At 33.7% G+C, this 13,837-nt stretch overlaps 2 protein-coding genes across 2 annotated transcripts; one reads left to right on the top strand and one right to left on the bottom strand.

Moving 5' to 3' along the window:
- Positions 1 to 4,283: 4,283 nt before the first annotated feature.
- On the top strand, positions 4,284 to 6,897 carry LOC134689595 (uncharacterized). The gene is made up of 3 exons (XM_063549565.1): positions 4,284 to 4,767; positions 5,428 to 5,604; positions 5,971 to 6,897. Exons 1-3 carry the CDS (start codon positions 4,327 to 4,329, stop codon positions 6,481 to 6,483), a joined length of 1,131 nt encoding a protein of 376 aa, XP_063405635.1. The 5' UTR covers positions 4,284 to 4,326; the 3' UTR covers positions 6,484 to 6,897.
- A 1,152-nt stretch (positions 6,898 to 8,049) lies between these two features.
- LOC134689833 (uncharacterized) lies at positions 8,050 to 11,027 on the bottom strand. Its single transcript, XM_063549800.1, has 3 exons — positions 11,009 to 11,027; positions 10,616 to 10,764; positions 8,050 to 9,583 (listed from the first exon to the last, which is right to left on the bottom strand). Exons 1-3 carry the CDS (start codon positions 11,025 to 11,027, stop codon positions 8,990 to 8,992), a joined length of 762 nt encoding a protein of 253 aa, XP_063405870.1. The 3' UTR covers positions 8,050 to 8,989.
- Between the last annotated feature and the right edge of the window lie 2,810 nt (positions 11,028 to 13,837).

Genomic DNA, 13,837 nt, shown 5'->3' with positions numbered 1-13,837 from the left:
ATGTTTTCTAAAGAAAAAAAGGGTCACTCGCCACACGAGTCCACAAGTGTTTAAATCGGGCATAGGAAAGAACTGATTAAATGGATTGGTTCGCAAAGATCCAAAATAGCAAAAAGACGTCGCTACAGAGTTGCAAAGAGACGTAAAGTCATTTCACCAGGTCAGCATCTTACTGAAGTATGTGGCTTTGACTTTTACTACTGATTTTTGTTGCGTCTATTTTATCAAAATGATCGTTACTGGGTCTATGAAGCCTTGCAGAATCTGATGTCATCAATAAAACCATAAAAGACTGCCTTAAAAATTTGAAACCAGGAAAAATGGAATTTAAAAGATTTGAATACCAGAACAATTGCAAGAATAATTTTACAATCAAAGTAACGCTAGTTTACAGTTTTTACTAACAAAACCAGCATGTCAGTTGTTTTATATCAAAAATCCAAATATGAAGACATAGTACACGTTGTAAAAGCATGTCAAGTGCTTAATACTATAAGAAAGATACTTTATAAATACAACTAACATACGTATTGGATCAACTACGGATTTCTCTTCGTGGTAAATAGTTTATTATATTGTCTTTTCTAGAATCTGACTGAGATGTCTTTAAAGCTGAGTGTAACTGTGCCTAATGTCGTGTGTTTGTTTAGCCTTCATTGACTAGAGGTGGAGAGGGAGGGTTAAGATCTGTTGAGAATATTTAACCACGATGCATAAAGCGCCTGTCCCATTTTATTTTTTTTTAAATTTAGTTAATTTATTTGTTTTAGAGCTTAGTGTGACCTCCATTTTAACTGAACTAGTACACATTTAGGCAAACATGAAAGTTAATGCCCCCCTCCGGGTTCGGGATTTACTCGCTGTATTAAAGATCCAATGGTGTTCTTCTGCTTTTTTAGCTCACCTGGCCCGAAGGGCCAAGTAAGCTTTTCCCATCACTTTGCGTCCGGCGTCTGTTGTCGTCGTGAACTTTTACAAAAATCTTCTCCTCTAAAACTACTTGCCAATGGCCAAATTAAACCAAACTAGGCCACAATCATCATTGGGGTATCTTGTTTAAAAATTGTGTCCGGTGACCCGGTCAACCAACCAAGATGGCCGCCATGGCTAAAAATAGAACATAGGGGTAAAATACAGTTATGGGCTTATAACTCAAAAACCAAATCAAATTTAGAGCAAATCTGCCATGGGGTTTAATTGTTTATCAGGTCAATATCTATCTGCCTGAAAATTTCAGATGAATCGAATAACCCGTTGCGGGGTTGCTGCCCCTGAACTGGTAATTTTAAGGAAATTTTGCTGTTTTTGGTTATTATCTTGAATAATATTATAGACAGAGATAAACTGTAAACAGCAATAGTGTTAAGCAAAATAAGATTTACAAATAAGTCAACACGACCGAAATGGTCAGTTGACCCCTTTAGGATTTATTGCCCTTTATAGTAAATGTTTAACCAATTTTATTCTACTTTCTTCCTCTGATATGAGTCTCAAAAATCTTCTTTCTAAATTTTTTAAATATCCATATTGTAGACGATTAAAAAAAAATCGATATGCAATTTTGTTTAGGATGCATATGATATACAACTATTTTATCAGCTTTTTTCATGATTTTTTATAATAAAAAAAAAGTATCCACATAATAAATTCTCAATAAATGTAGCTTTTTTATTGGAAAATATTTAAAACACAGAAGACTGTATGAACTCAGACCTCAGAGACTCTGCCACTTTAAGGAGCCGAATTATTCGTAATGCATTTTCCATAGGGCATCACTGGGGTTCCGTATTTTATTTTCTCGAAGACTACACAAACTAGGGAAAAACGGGTAGCAGTTCCTGTTACTAGAAATGCCAGTGTTTCATTACAACCAAAATATATATAGGGGCATGGCTCAAATTGACTTAAAATGCAGTTGAAAAAGATCGTCTATTTTTTTCGCTTAATGAAAAAGGCATATTTTTAATGGCTCCGACGTGAAGAAATGGAAGAATTTTCTATACTTCGTAAAATGTGAATATGATTTTCTGCAGCTTTAACACCTAATTGGATAAGCTTTCGATTAAAAGTAATTCCAATCCTGTATCATCCAATCAGAAGCTGTATAGGATTCTATTCTGAGTAACAAACTTGCCGGTAAAATGTAAACAAATAATTGCGCTCTTGTAACCTTAAATTAAATAGCACAAATATACTTAAAGAAACATCAGTATATAAAACTATAACTTTAATTTCTCTTGTATTCTCCCTCCCCTGAGTAATGATTTGATAATACAGAGTATATATATAAAACGTCGAAATAATTAAACTCATGCAAAACAAAAGTCCAGATGTAAAAGTATGAGTTCCTTAAAGACATGCATGAACTTATATATAATATATACTAGTAGACAATAATAGTACATTGATTTGACATATCAACGATATATGGATGAGGCTTAGAAACGGGGAAATTCGAGGTCCTGTCGAGCTTTTTACCCGTTTCGGTCCGAATTGCACTATTATTGTCTTTAAACTGCAATCTTAAAAATATGTTTAATTGTTGTTAAATGTGTTAATGTTATTATTTGATTTTAATCATGATCATGTTAATATTAGGAAACTTCCCCCTTTTTATAAAAAGGCCTCATATCATAAAATAAATATACAACACAATGAAATGTCCATTACCTGTTGAAATCCGCAATCGATGGTGAACAAATTTGTTTGAGAAAGTACTAAAATATCAACAACAAGCATAAAACATTATGATTTATATAGTTAACAAACCAAAACTATTTATAAACAAGTGAAGTATGTTGTTTTTTTCTCCTCTAAAAATTTCAAAAGAAATAAGTTTGAGTCTTTGTATACATTAGAAACGAGAACAGGTTGAGTAAGTCGTATGAATAATTTAATATGATTACGGCAATTTCTATTTAATATTCACGAGGAAAAGTGATATCAGGTCAGTGACTGTATATGACATAGAAATATACAGTCAACGCATATTTTGACTGCTCAAATAGAACGAGTTCAGTATTAATATAGATAGACTACATAATAAACTGTTTATGACTGATCTACTTACTTGTAGATTGTTTATTGTACTTTTCCAGGATCCAATAATCCCTTTAAGACAGGTTTATATCGAATTATATGATGAAACTGATGATTACTTCCTACTTTCGTTTCTTTTATAAAGGTAGATAACTGTAGTTGTATTAGTGCTCTAAGTAGAAATTTGGTCCGTTTGCAAATGGACTTTGTAGTGTTTTTATTATATGCTATGATGATAAATACAAAGTTTTCCAAACTTTTGTCACACTTAGTGTCCGTTGTATTATGTCCGTCTGCTTGTTATCTATCGTCAACCTATATATAATCATGTACGTACGTAGCTATTCATACGGTTAAGATGATATCTCCGTTACTAACTATCTACGCTGTTACGTTACTGAACATAAAACAAACATATAAAGGTTAAAATGACAAGCAGATCATACTCTTTCTAGTAAGAAATACAGAGATACAGGACGGCATGCCTCTGGGATGTCATTGATTAGTAAATTCCAAAGTTTGAGGCTAATATCTCAAAAACTCAAGTATTTAGATTAAATCAAACAAATATATAATTGTTTAGTAGGTCACGTTTAATATAATCATTCCTTTATAGCCGTGTAAACAACAAATAACAGGACAAAAGTGATTAAATTCCATCTGTGGAGTTGTAAGTTTATGCTATTACAATCGTAACATAATTCTCGCACCAGTATTTTTACGCCAAATGCAAAACACGTGTGATGAAACAGACAAAATGGCGGGTCTTGATCAAAACACTGTCGAAGGAGGCCCGAGCTACAAGATATAATAGACTTTAGTATGGACAAAGTTTATAAAGATTAGCCAGTGCAAATGTTTCCAAAGATCCTTCACAAACGAACGGGTAAAGCAAAGAAGTGCTTATTTGAAGATATAGATATTTTCCTATACGAAAGAGAAGCCAGAATGATCACCTTCTTCACAAAAGTAGAACGCATCCACCCATGGATTAAAACCCTTGATTTATTCTATTATGATCACATGGGAAATAATGATAAATTTGACATTAAAAAGTATAATGTACCGACAACTTGGTCCGACCCTAACAATAACAATAATTCAATAGTCATCGAAATATTGGATAAGGAACAACCATTACAGTTCAACATAACATTCTTCGTTACAACCGGGACAATTTAGGGCGAGTTTATTTATCTACTCTATACTTACTCTGGTTATGTTAATGTCTGTGCGCGCGCAGTCTTTTACGTGAACGGAAAACTCGATACTAGAGTAACTCTCAACATGGAGGACGAAGTTGACAACAACATGCAATGTTTCATGTTCATACAGAATATGACGGGCCTAGAAAATCTAGCAATGGCTAGACACACGCAACTGAATAATTTAGCTATAACAATAGCAGCATTGCTCCGTAGACCCCATGTTCCACGGATTACATGCTACGCAGAAACAGTTATTCCAACATTTGCTCCTGTTGATTTTCAATCTCATTTTAGGATCAGCGCAGAAACATTCGAACAAATATTAGATGTTTTAAAAAACGATCTCGTACAAGATATTGAGAGAGGGAAGGCACCAGACAAAAAACTTCTTATATTTTTATGTTATATGGCAAATATGGAGTCACATCGTGAAATTGGACACTATTTTGGTGTATGCAAGGCTTCAGTTTTTAACGTAATCAAGACAGTTGTAAATGCTATATTAAATAATCTCTGTTACGTAAGTTATCAGTCTAACTACAGACTAAGTATAGCTAGTCATAATAAGTAGATCTATATTATTGTCTAACCAAATTAAATGTACAGTGCTTATATAAATTTCTTTATCAAAAATACAATTTATATCGATGGCTCTGTAGAAAGCTTCAAACTTCAAGAAAAATGTTAAAAAAACATCATTTTACTTTCAGCATTATCATTTGCTTATTCTATTCTATCTCCCCGAGTTTTAGAGGATGCAACACACGGTTGTTCAGCTGCTAATCCCCGCCATCCGAAAACAGACTATAGATTAAAAGGGATATTTTTTTTTTTTTGAAAATATAAAATACCACATACGTATTTCAAGGAGTTACCTATCAATCGGAAGCATCTGGACCAAATAGTTAGGAAAATAGAGAACCAAAAAAAAGCTTTTATAAAAGAAGGACTCATAACCAAATATATCGAAATAGGGAGCCAATTCCAAGCACTTAGGACATCTACCGTTTACAATCAATGACTTTTCTGGGACCGGTGGCAACATACCACTCCCTTTCACAAACAGATAAATGTGGTATTAGGGTTAAAGATTGTATAAGTTCAAAAATTAAATAGTTATATATGCTACTAGTATTACATAAATATTATAAAATAAAATTCTTTTTATCTCTCTCTTCAGTTGATCAAGTGGCCAAATCTCCAAGAACAGGATAGCATAAGTAGAGAATTTCAGCTGAAAAGTGGAATGGTGGGAATCATTGGTGCAATGGACGGCAGTCATATTCGCCTAGCATCATGTCCAAAGGGGGATTCAGACTACATCAATCGAAAAGGCTTTCCGTCCATGCAGTTGCAGGTAATATCATATATGTGCATCATGTTAGATTTTACCATTTACCTAGAATTTCGATTAGGTGATGTGCAAATTTGAATACCAATGAAAATTATTTAAGGTGACTGAAACATAATTTAACTTAACCCCATATTTTTTTCAAATCTTACTGCATGTATTAGTGTTTACAATGTGATGAAAAATTCAGAAGCTGTCATGAATTTGTCCGAACTGGGACTCAACTTTGTTTGGAGAAAAGTATTTTTTCTCGTATAACAATTTGCAATTCACACGGCGTTTTTAGGTTTTAATGTATTGTGATAAACGAATGTGGCACACATCAACTGAACGTATTACCTAGTCTTATTCAATTCTCATTCCTATTTTCAGGCTGTTGTGGATCATAATCTTATGTTCCGTGATGTATACGCAGGATGGCCAGGCTGTACACATGATGCCCGAGTTTTTAGAAACTCCTCATTATCAGACAGGGCAGAAAATGGGAGAATATTTGGTTGCAACAAATTCCTGATTGCTGACAGTGCATATCCAGTTAAACCCTATTTAATACCTCCATTTAAAGATAATGGACACTTTTCAAACTTGCAAAAGAAGTTCAACAAGGTTATTTCATCTGCAAGACAAGTAGTTGAAAGGGCATTTGGCCTTTTAAAGGGTCGCTTTAGGCGTCTCCGAGAAGTTACGTCACATGAACCTTCAGCAATTGTTGGCATTATTGTATGTGGATGTATACTTCATAATTTGACAATAATTAACCACGAGGACATTGAACAATTTATTGATGACAATCAAGATGGTCACCCCAATGGATTTCAAAATATTTTCAGAAATGATAATGCTGGAGTTAGAGTAAGGGAAAATCTTATGAGAACACTAGCATAAGTTTTCTGTGAGACAATATGGGTTTAAAATGTAGAGTTCATTCAGAATGGCATTAGAAAGTGTTTTTGATTCTGTACGATCATTTTTGAAAATTAATTTTCAAAAAGAAGACAAGCGCTCAAGAACTGTCTCTATAAAATGTGACCTTGATGTTTGACAAACATAATAATAATAGTAGATATCCCTTTTGTGACTGAAGCTTTTTTCTGTGCATTTATAATGAAAATCCATCCAGGCAAACTTCTTTTTTTTTTTTAAAGTTTATTCTGTAAAAACATCTTTAATTTTTATCTCATTTTAGAAATGGTGACCTCTGTGGATAGAAATTTGGAGAGGGTATTTGTAGTACCTGTATTACCACCATATCTTCTTTTTAATAAACCAAATGACCTCTGACCTACAAGTCAATACATTTCTGTGTTCTTTTTAATTTAGCTTCCATGGTCGTCCATCTGTGCAGGTTTCATAAAAATCAATCAAAGAAAACTTGAGTTATGGTGCAGAAAACATAGTAAAATGACAGATGGCCAGAGGAGTCTAAAGTATCTTTTTTGCACAACAGAACTTATAAGCAAGTATTTGTTGTCAACTGAAGATGTTTTTATTTTTCCAAGTTTATACTAATATAAATAAGATGTGGTACGAGTGCCAATGAGACCACTATCCATCCAAGACACAATGTAGTTAAGTAAAGCAATTACAGTACGGCCTTCAACATGGAGCCTTGGCTTACACCAAGCAAGCTAAAAGGGCCCAAAAATGACAAGTGTTAAACAATTCAAACGGGGAAAACCTACGGTCTAATTTATATACTAGTATTGAAAACCAGAAACAAACCAGAGGCTCCCTGGAGCCTGTATCGCTCACCTGTATTCCCATGAGGTATCATCGGATAACATCCTTAAAAAAAGAAACATTTACACTCCTATAGGTTTGGTTCAGAACCACCCAAGGACCATAGCTGCCAAGTTTGGTTCAAATCGTGTCAGCAATTAGATTTTTTTGTGATTTTCCCATAGGGTCCTATGTTAAACTAAGTTTGGCATTGGCGGCCATCTCGAATGACAAACTGGGTCATCGAACACAAATCTGAAAGAGGACCACCCAAGGACCATTGCTGCCAAGTTTGGTTCAAATTGGCCCAGTGGTTTCAGAGAAGAAGTCCTTTAAGTGAAATGTTGACGGACGCCAAGTGATGAGAAAAGCTCACATGGCATTTTAGGCCAGGTGAGCTAAAAACATGTATGAAACACACCAACAAACGACAACCATTGACATAAGGCTCCTTTCTTAGGGCAGGTGCATATAATATGCAGCAGGTTTTGAATGTTTTAACAGGCACCATCTTTCATCATAACCTGAGACAGTAGTGTAACATTACAACATAAAAAAGACTCACTATAAAAAATTAATTGAAAGAGGCGTAACCATTGGTGGCCTTAGGTCTTGTACATTTTGGTTGTGTTGTTGTCTCTTAGACATTTCATACTGATCATTTATGCAACTTACATGGATTATATATTTATATATATATATATCTTATAATTTTCAAGAATAACACAGTAATCATGGAAATGTTTAATCAACAAAATGGAAAAAAAACACATTTTAACAGTACATAAACATATCTAAAACAAAAGTAAAAATTATAACAAAACTTAAATATCCTGATTTTATCAACAATTTCTGCACAACCTCATCTCACCTGCAAATCAAAAATTAACCCAGCCCATATATATCTGTGAGGATCTGAATTTGGTTAAACAAATTTATCAAAGTTTACAAAACTTAAGCATAGTTAACATTAAAATAATCGCAAAAAAAAAGTCCAGATATCTGAAAAGTACCAAATAAACATATTAAAAGAAATATCCAGAGACAATCTTTCTGGTAATAATATTGTGTGCCAATTTTAAAAAGATGCCAGCATTACTTTGACAATTTTATGGCAGTTTATAAAACTTTAATTTAAGGGTTAACAAAGAATTTTGTAGCAAAAAAGCACGTTGTCCAGTTATCTGCTAAATTTCAGAAAATTGTGATTTTATTTTTTTTTAAATTTGAATTTGGACACCATTCTTAATATAGGAAAAGTTTTGTGAATATCCAACAATGTTTAACGAAAACACTTTTTGAAAGTATAAAACTTTAACATCACAGTAGATTTTTTGATTATCTATCGTCGTTATGTCGCCTTCATGATTTTTCGTTACAGGCGAGACAAAGAGCAAAACATAAAATAAAACTAAATAAATTCTATCCGACACATACCCTGATTTTTTATCAAGAATAATACAAAAAAAAACAGGAAAAACATTTCAAAAAGCAAATATATAATTTTCGATTTAATCCATAAATCTATATTTTTAACCAAAAATAATCTCACTAAAACATATATAGCTTAGCTATGATAGAAGAAACAATTTAAAATCACAGCTCCTTTGCTTTCGACAGGAAAAATAAAATGAGAACCCTCAATGTCAAAATAATTCAATTTATTTCTGCCCTAATCAGTCTCATCATTTTTACCTTTACCAGAAATTGACTTTTCATAGAGATCCAGAAATCTATCAAGTTTTTGAAGCTGTTTCTCATTATGATTCTTTATTTCAATTAATGAATCCTGTGCATTATCATTAATTTTTTCAATAATGTCATACAGATCACCCCGTTTTCTTTTTTTGGCAGACTTTCCAACAGAATTTTTTCCAGAACAGGATGGTTTAGCAATATTGTTTTCTCCCTCGTTAGGTTTAGCATGTAATTGAGCTGATGCCCCTTGAAGACCTGAATCATAAGATGCTTGCAGTTTTGTGGAAGCTTTGTTCCCATACAATTCATTAAACTTGTCATAGTGCTTCCAACTAACAGCATTGTTTCCAGTTTTATTGTTTGCGTCAATAACCTCCTTGTAACGTTTTTTCATATTTTTCCATTTGTTTATTATTTGAGCAACAGAAATTTTTACCCCTTGTTTTTCCATTTTCTTTTGAATTTCATTCCATAGTGTTTCATGAGCCTTGGCACCAACAAATTTCGACTCTATATCACTTCTCAAAGTAATCAACAGAACTTCTTCCGACTGTGTCCAGTTGTGAACCTGAAATATCAAAATAATTGTGTCAATCTATCTTCTGCGGTAGAAGTTTCTTCTTCTATGTCTCCTTCTTTTTGTCATAATTTTGACTTTTTTACAGGCAAGTTTTTTTGATACAACTTCTAAGAATTCTATTTGAGAAACAAATGTTGTGCTAGATATTTGAATGCCATTGACATTTAATTCCCCCATTGACGAAGAAATAGGAGATATGTCCTCTGATGGAAAACATTTAGTGGATTCCTCGCTATCCCTTGAGTATGAGTACCCCTTTTGGACAAAAGGTTCTATTTCATTGCTATCTAATGATAACACTGAAATGTCAGTCTCTGAAGATGGTGAAATATTTCGATAAAATTTTTGCAGAAAAAACATCACAATTTTTGTCCATCATTACTTTGTCTGCATAATTGGCCAACAAATTTGGGTCATGTAACTTTTTCTCCTAAAAATTAAAAAAAGGTACAAATGAATAAAGAATGTGACCATGGGACACAGATGATGCCCCTGCTTGCATATAATATAAGGGGCATAACTCATGGACAGTAAAAATGATGCCACCCAAATTTCAAATTGTACTGTGTTTTGTGGTAATAAGCATTGTGTAAAAGTTTCATAACATTTGGTCGAGGCAAACTAAAGTTGAAGAAAGGAAACAAATTATGGGAGGTACATTCAAACAGACGGACGGGCGTACATACTGACATAATAAACTTGATGCACCCTTCCTTTAGCTGCGGGGCATACAAAAATAGTGTTAATTGGAAACTTTAAAATAAAAAAATTATCTGTACCAAAATTAAAAGTTGTTTGCCTCTTATTTATTGTGTACAACATTGTTTTGTACAATATGACTGATGAAATAACCTAAGGGGGATGGAAAAGACAATATTGTCAGTACTATTTATCTTAATTTTTTACTAATATCAAAACTGACTATCATACTGTTTCATTAAGCATGTTAAGTTTCCAATGCTGATGAATAAAATTAAACATATTTGTAGAAAACACACTCTTTTGCGAGTATTTATTTACCTTTCCAATACTACTACTATTACAACTTGCACCACTTGCAGCACTACGTTCATTCTCATCTGATATTTTCGCCTCTGGTATTTTCTCATCTGGTATGTTGTTTTCCCCTTCAAAAACCGCCTCTAATACCTGCTGCTTTACAGTAGCATCTAAAAATAGACAAAAGACAAACATAAAAAATGTACATGTCTTTCATGTTAACCTTACAATTTTATTATAAGAGCCTGAGGGCAGCACTTTTGCTTTGGTTTTGCACATTTCTGCATGTTATAATCCTGCTGGCCATGTAATTTCTGGAGATCTTAACATAGTTAATAATTACAATTTCAGACAACTTTTGTCTTAGGAGTTTTATTGTTATTGTCTTCTGTAATCAGTTCTATGGTGTCTTACCCTTTTGGCCACACAACATTTGATTTAGGAAAAAAAGGGAGGGGTAAAAAAATAGATGTTCTGTCTGTGTTTACCCTTATTGCATTTGGTCTCAATTGACCTCTTGGAAGTCAAATGGTTCTTGTCTTGATCTAAGACATGTTAGCTCTATTTTTTTTTTTAATTCTTATTACATTTTGAGTGTCCATTTAATTTGGAAAAAGGTTGGTCTATGTTAAAAAAAAATTATTTAAAAAAAAAATCCAAAATTTAGTGAATAAATTGTGTGAACAAGTAGTTGACAAAAAAATATGAAGTCAGTTTTCCTGCATACATAATAATGTTAAATTTGAAGGGAAAAAATATTTATTCAAGTGTGCTTAATATAGTGCTTAACATGCATTATACATACCACATTCAGGGGTGTTTCAGCATCTGCACTAATTCTTTTGACATCCTGCAGCTTTCTATATCCCCTTCAGGATTAGTCAATTGTACCATAATCCTACAAGATAAAAAAAACGATAAAACTTTTTTTCTGGATTGTTTTAAGAAAGAACAGCAGATTGTACCTTAGTACTTTCTTTTCTTGTACAATGTTTCGGGAATTCCGGAATTTAGCAAAACGTAAATCATGGGCAAGGGGTCTAGCGACAAAAAATGTCCCACAGCAGGTCATGACAGAGCCTTTGGGCCATTATCGGAGAAGGGATAGAAGAAAAGGGGTAGCAGTTCCTAATTCAGTCATCCCTTTTGAACCCCATGTCTTAATACACTTACTACTAGTTCCCAACCTTCATACTTTTTGTTTGCCTCATCACCAATTTTATTTTATCTAAGAGTAAAACAGTGATTTCATAGCATTACATAATGTGTGTATTACAGTATGTAAAGTTCGAGCAGTGTGAATTCGTAGGTGACAGGGGTCATAAAACCGTTACAGGAACACACTGTCTCATTTTTGATTTAAAAAAAATCACACTGATATGATAATAGATTTTATCCAAAACAGTATTTCTAATGCACTGGGGGGCAAAATAAAAAATGTGTGTTTATCATCTTGTGCAGTTATATAGTAATATAAACAAATATTTCAATAAATACTTTTTACATCCGATCAGAAGATAGTGGAAATACGTGATCAGGGATTGCATGATGAAGTTAAAAATAATAAATATTCCACTTCACACGTATTTGATTTTTATCGAGTAAAATCGATAATCTGCAAAGATATTAGCATACTATGCAGATTTTAACAACTGCATCTTACATGTTTTCTTCTTCGGACGCCATCTTGGAACTCGAGGGATCGTGGTCCAGCGGTGGGTTGAAGAGAGTTAGTCGATGACGTCACTCGAGTGCGTACTCTATGCGTTTAATTTTCACTCGAGTTACTCCGGTACTTACCCTAGTAGATAAATAAACTCGCCCTAAGGGTTCAGGGATCTAAGATTATGACCTTTGTTCATTCTCACTTTCCTGTCCTGACACAAATTTTAGCCAAGGTGATTGATAATGCTACACACACGACACATGCTACAGTTGAGGAACAGTTTGACCTTGATCAAACCTTAAAAGATGTAAACGACAACACAATTTCATCTAAGCTTGATGATTCCATAACATCTATCAAATCCACCGTACACCAGGATGTGCATGAGCGCACAAATACACCTACCGTAACATGTAGCAAGTCTGAAAACACAAATTTAGAGGACCACGTTTCTCGTATTGAAAAAACAATAACTGAGGCGATCACGCAAACAGCAAGCCAACAATCAAATGATTACACCAAATTGATCACAGCAATCACCACTTCTTGTGAAACTCTAACTATCATAATAAAGGCTTACCCTAGAGATAAAGACCAATCTGAGGTTACCTCCCTTTAAAAGACAATATCTCGACACTTCGAGATAGGCTATTACATCTAGAGAACCAACTAAAAATTCAGGATGGTAACATTCAAATAGAAAAATCAAATAATGAAGTAAACATCACAAGTTTACAATCACTGCTTGATGAAACAAGGAAGCAATTAAAGCAATATTGTGAAACTTCCAAATATGTATTCAATCAGTACACCGAAAAAGTAAAGGCGAAAGGTGAGGAAATACAGCAATTAACAAAAAATATCCGAAAACTGAAAACAAATCTGACACAGCCCAGGATGAAGTTAAAAATCATATTGCTGCCCAGCTTGATGCTAACATGGTCAAGGAGACACCTAGTAATAAGGCAGCAACTACTCAACAGCAACATAGGACTGACACACAGAGCAAACCCAAAGTTCTTTTTCTAGGAACATCAAACATTAAAGCCATTAGCGAGGCTAAGCTGACTACTGCAGCTACTGTAGAAAAGGTAGTGAAATATACATTAAAAGAAACAGTAGCTTATGCCACTTCACATGAAGACAGACCCGATTTGTTTGTACTGCACTCGTTAACAAATGACCTGAAACATCCTACTCCACAGCAATGTATTGATGAACTTGATCAATTAATATCTTTCATTCATGATAAATGGTCACTTGCTAAAATTGTCGTTTCTTTAACTACCCCAAGAAAAGATGATATTGGTTTTTTTACAAATGGCCAAATCATAAATGCCTTAGTTAAACAGTCAGTTATTGGTAATGAAGTCACGAGTGTGACATATTGTGAACATAGTAATATGCTGTTACAGGAAAATCCCATCAATGATTTATTAGCTGATGATAAATTCCACTTATCTACAAAAGGGGTGTCTATTTTGGCCAGTAATATTAAAAAAGCAATACATTTAGCCCTTGATATTCCTATGCCTACCCAGCAAAGAGGGCGGTCCCTATCCAAGGGGCCAAGAGAT

This window comes from Mytilus trossulus, chromosome 11 (genome assembly GCF_036588685.1).
Source record: "Mytilus trossulus isolate FHL-02 chromosome 11, PNRI_Mtr1.1.1.hap1, whole genome shotgun sequence".
Lineage (NCBI taxonomy): Eukaryota > Metazoa > Mollusca > Bivalvia > Mytilida > Mytilidae > Mytilus > Mytilus trossulus.
This window is presented reverse-complemented; position numbering and strand designations above follow the sequence as displayed.

Excerpts from the sequence above, each read along its gene's own strand:
- LOC134689595 (XM_063549565.1), top strand. The coding sequence starts at position 4,327 with ATGGAGGACGAAGTTGACAACAACATGCAATGTTTCATGTTCATACAG. Across the intron at positions 4,768-5,427 it reads TATTAAATAATCTCTGTTAC|TTGATCAAGTGGCCAAATCT; the intron begins GTAAGTTATCAG and ends CTCTCTCTTCAG. Across the intron at positions 5,605-5,970 it reads TTCCGTCCATGCAGTTGCAG|GCTGTTGTGGATCATAATCT; the intron begins GTAATATCATAT and ends TCCTATTTTCAG.
- LOC134689833 (XM_063549800.1), bottom strand. Across the intron at positions 9,584-10,615 it reads ATAGTAGTAGTATTGGAAAG|GTTCACAACTGGACACAGTC; the intron begins GTAAATAAATAC and ends TTGATATTTCAG.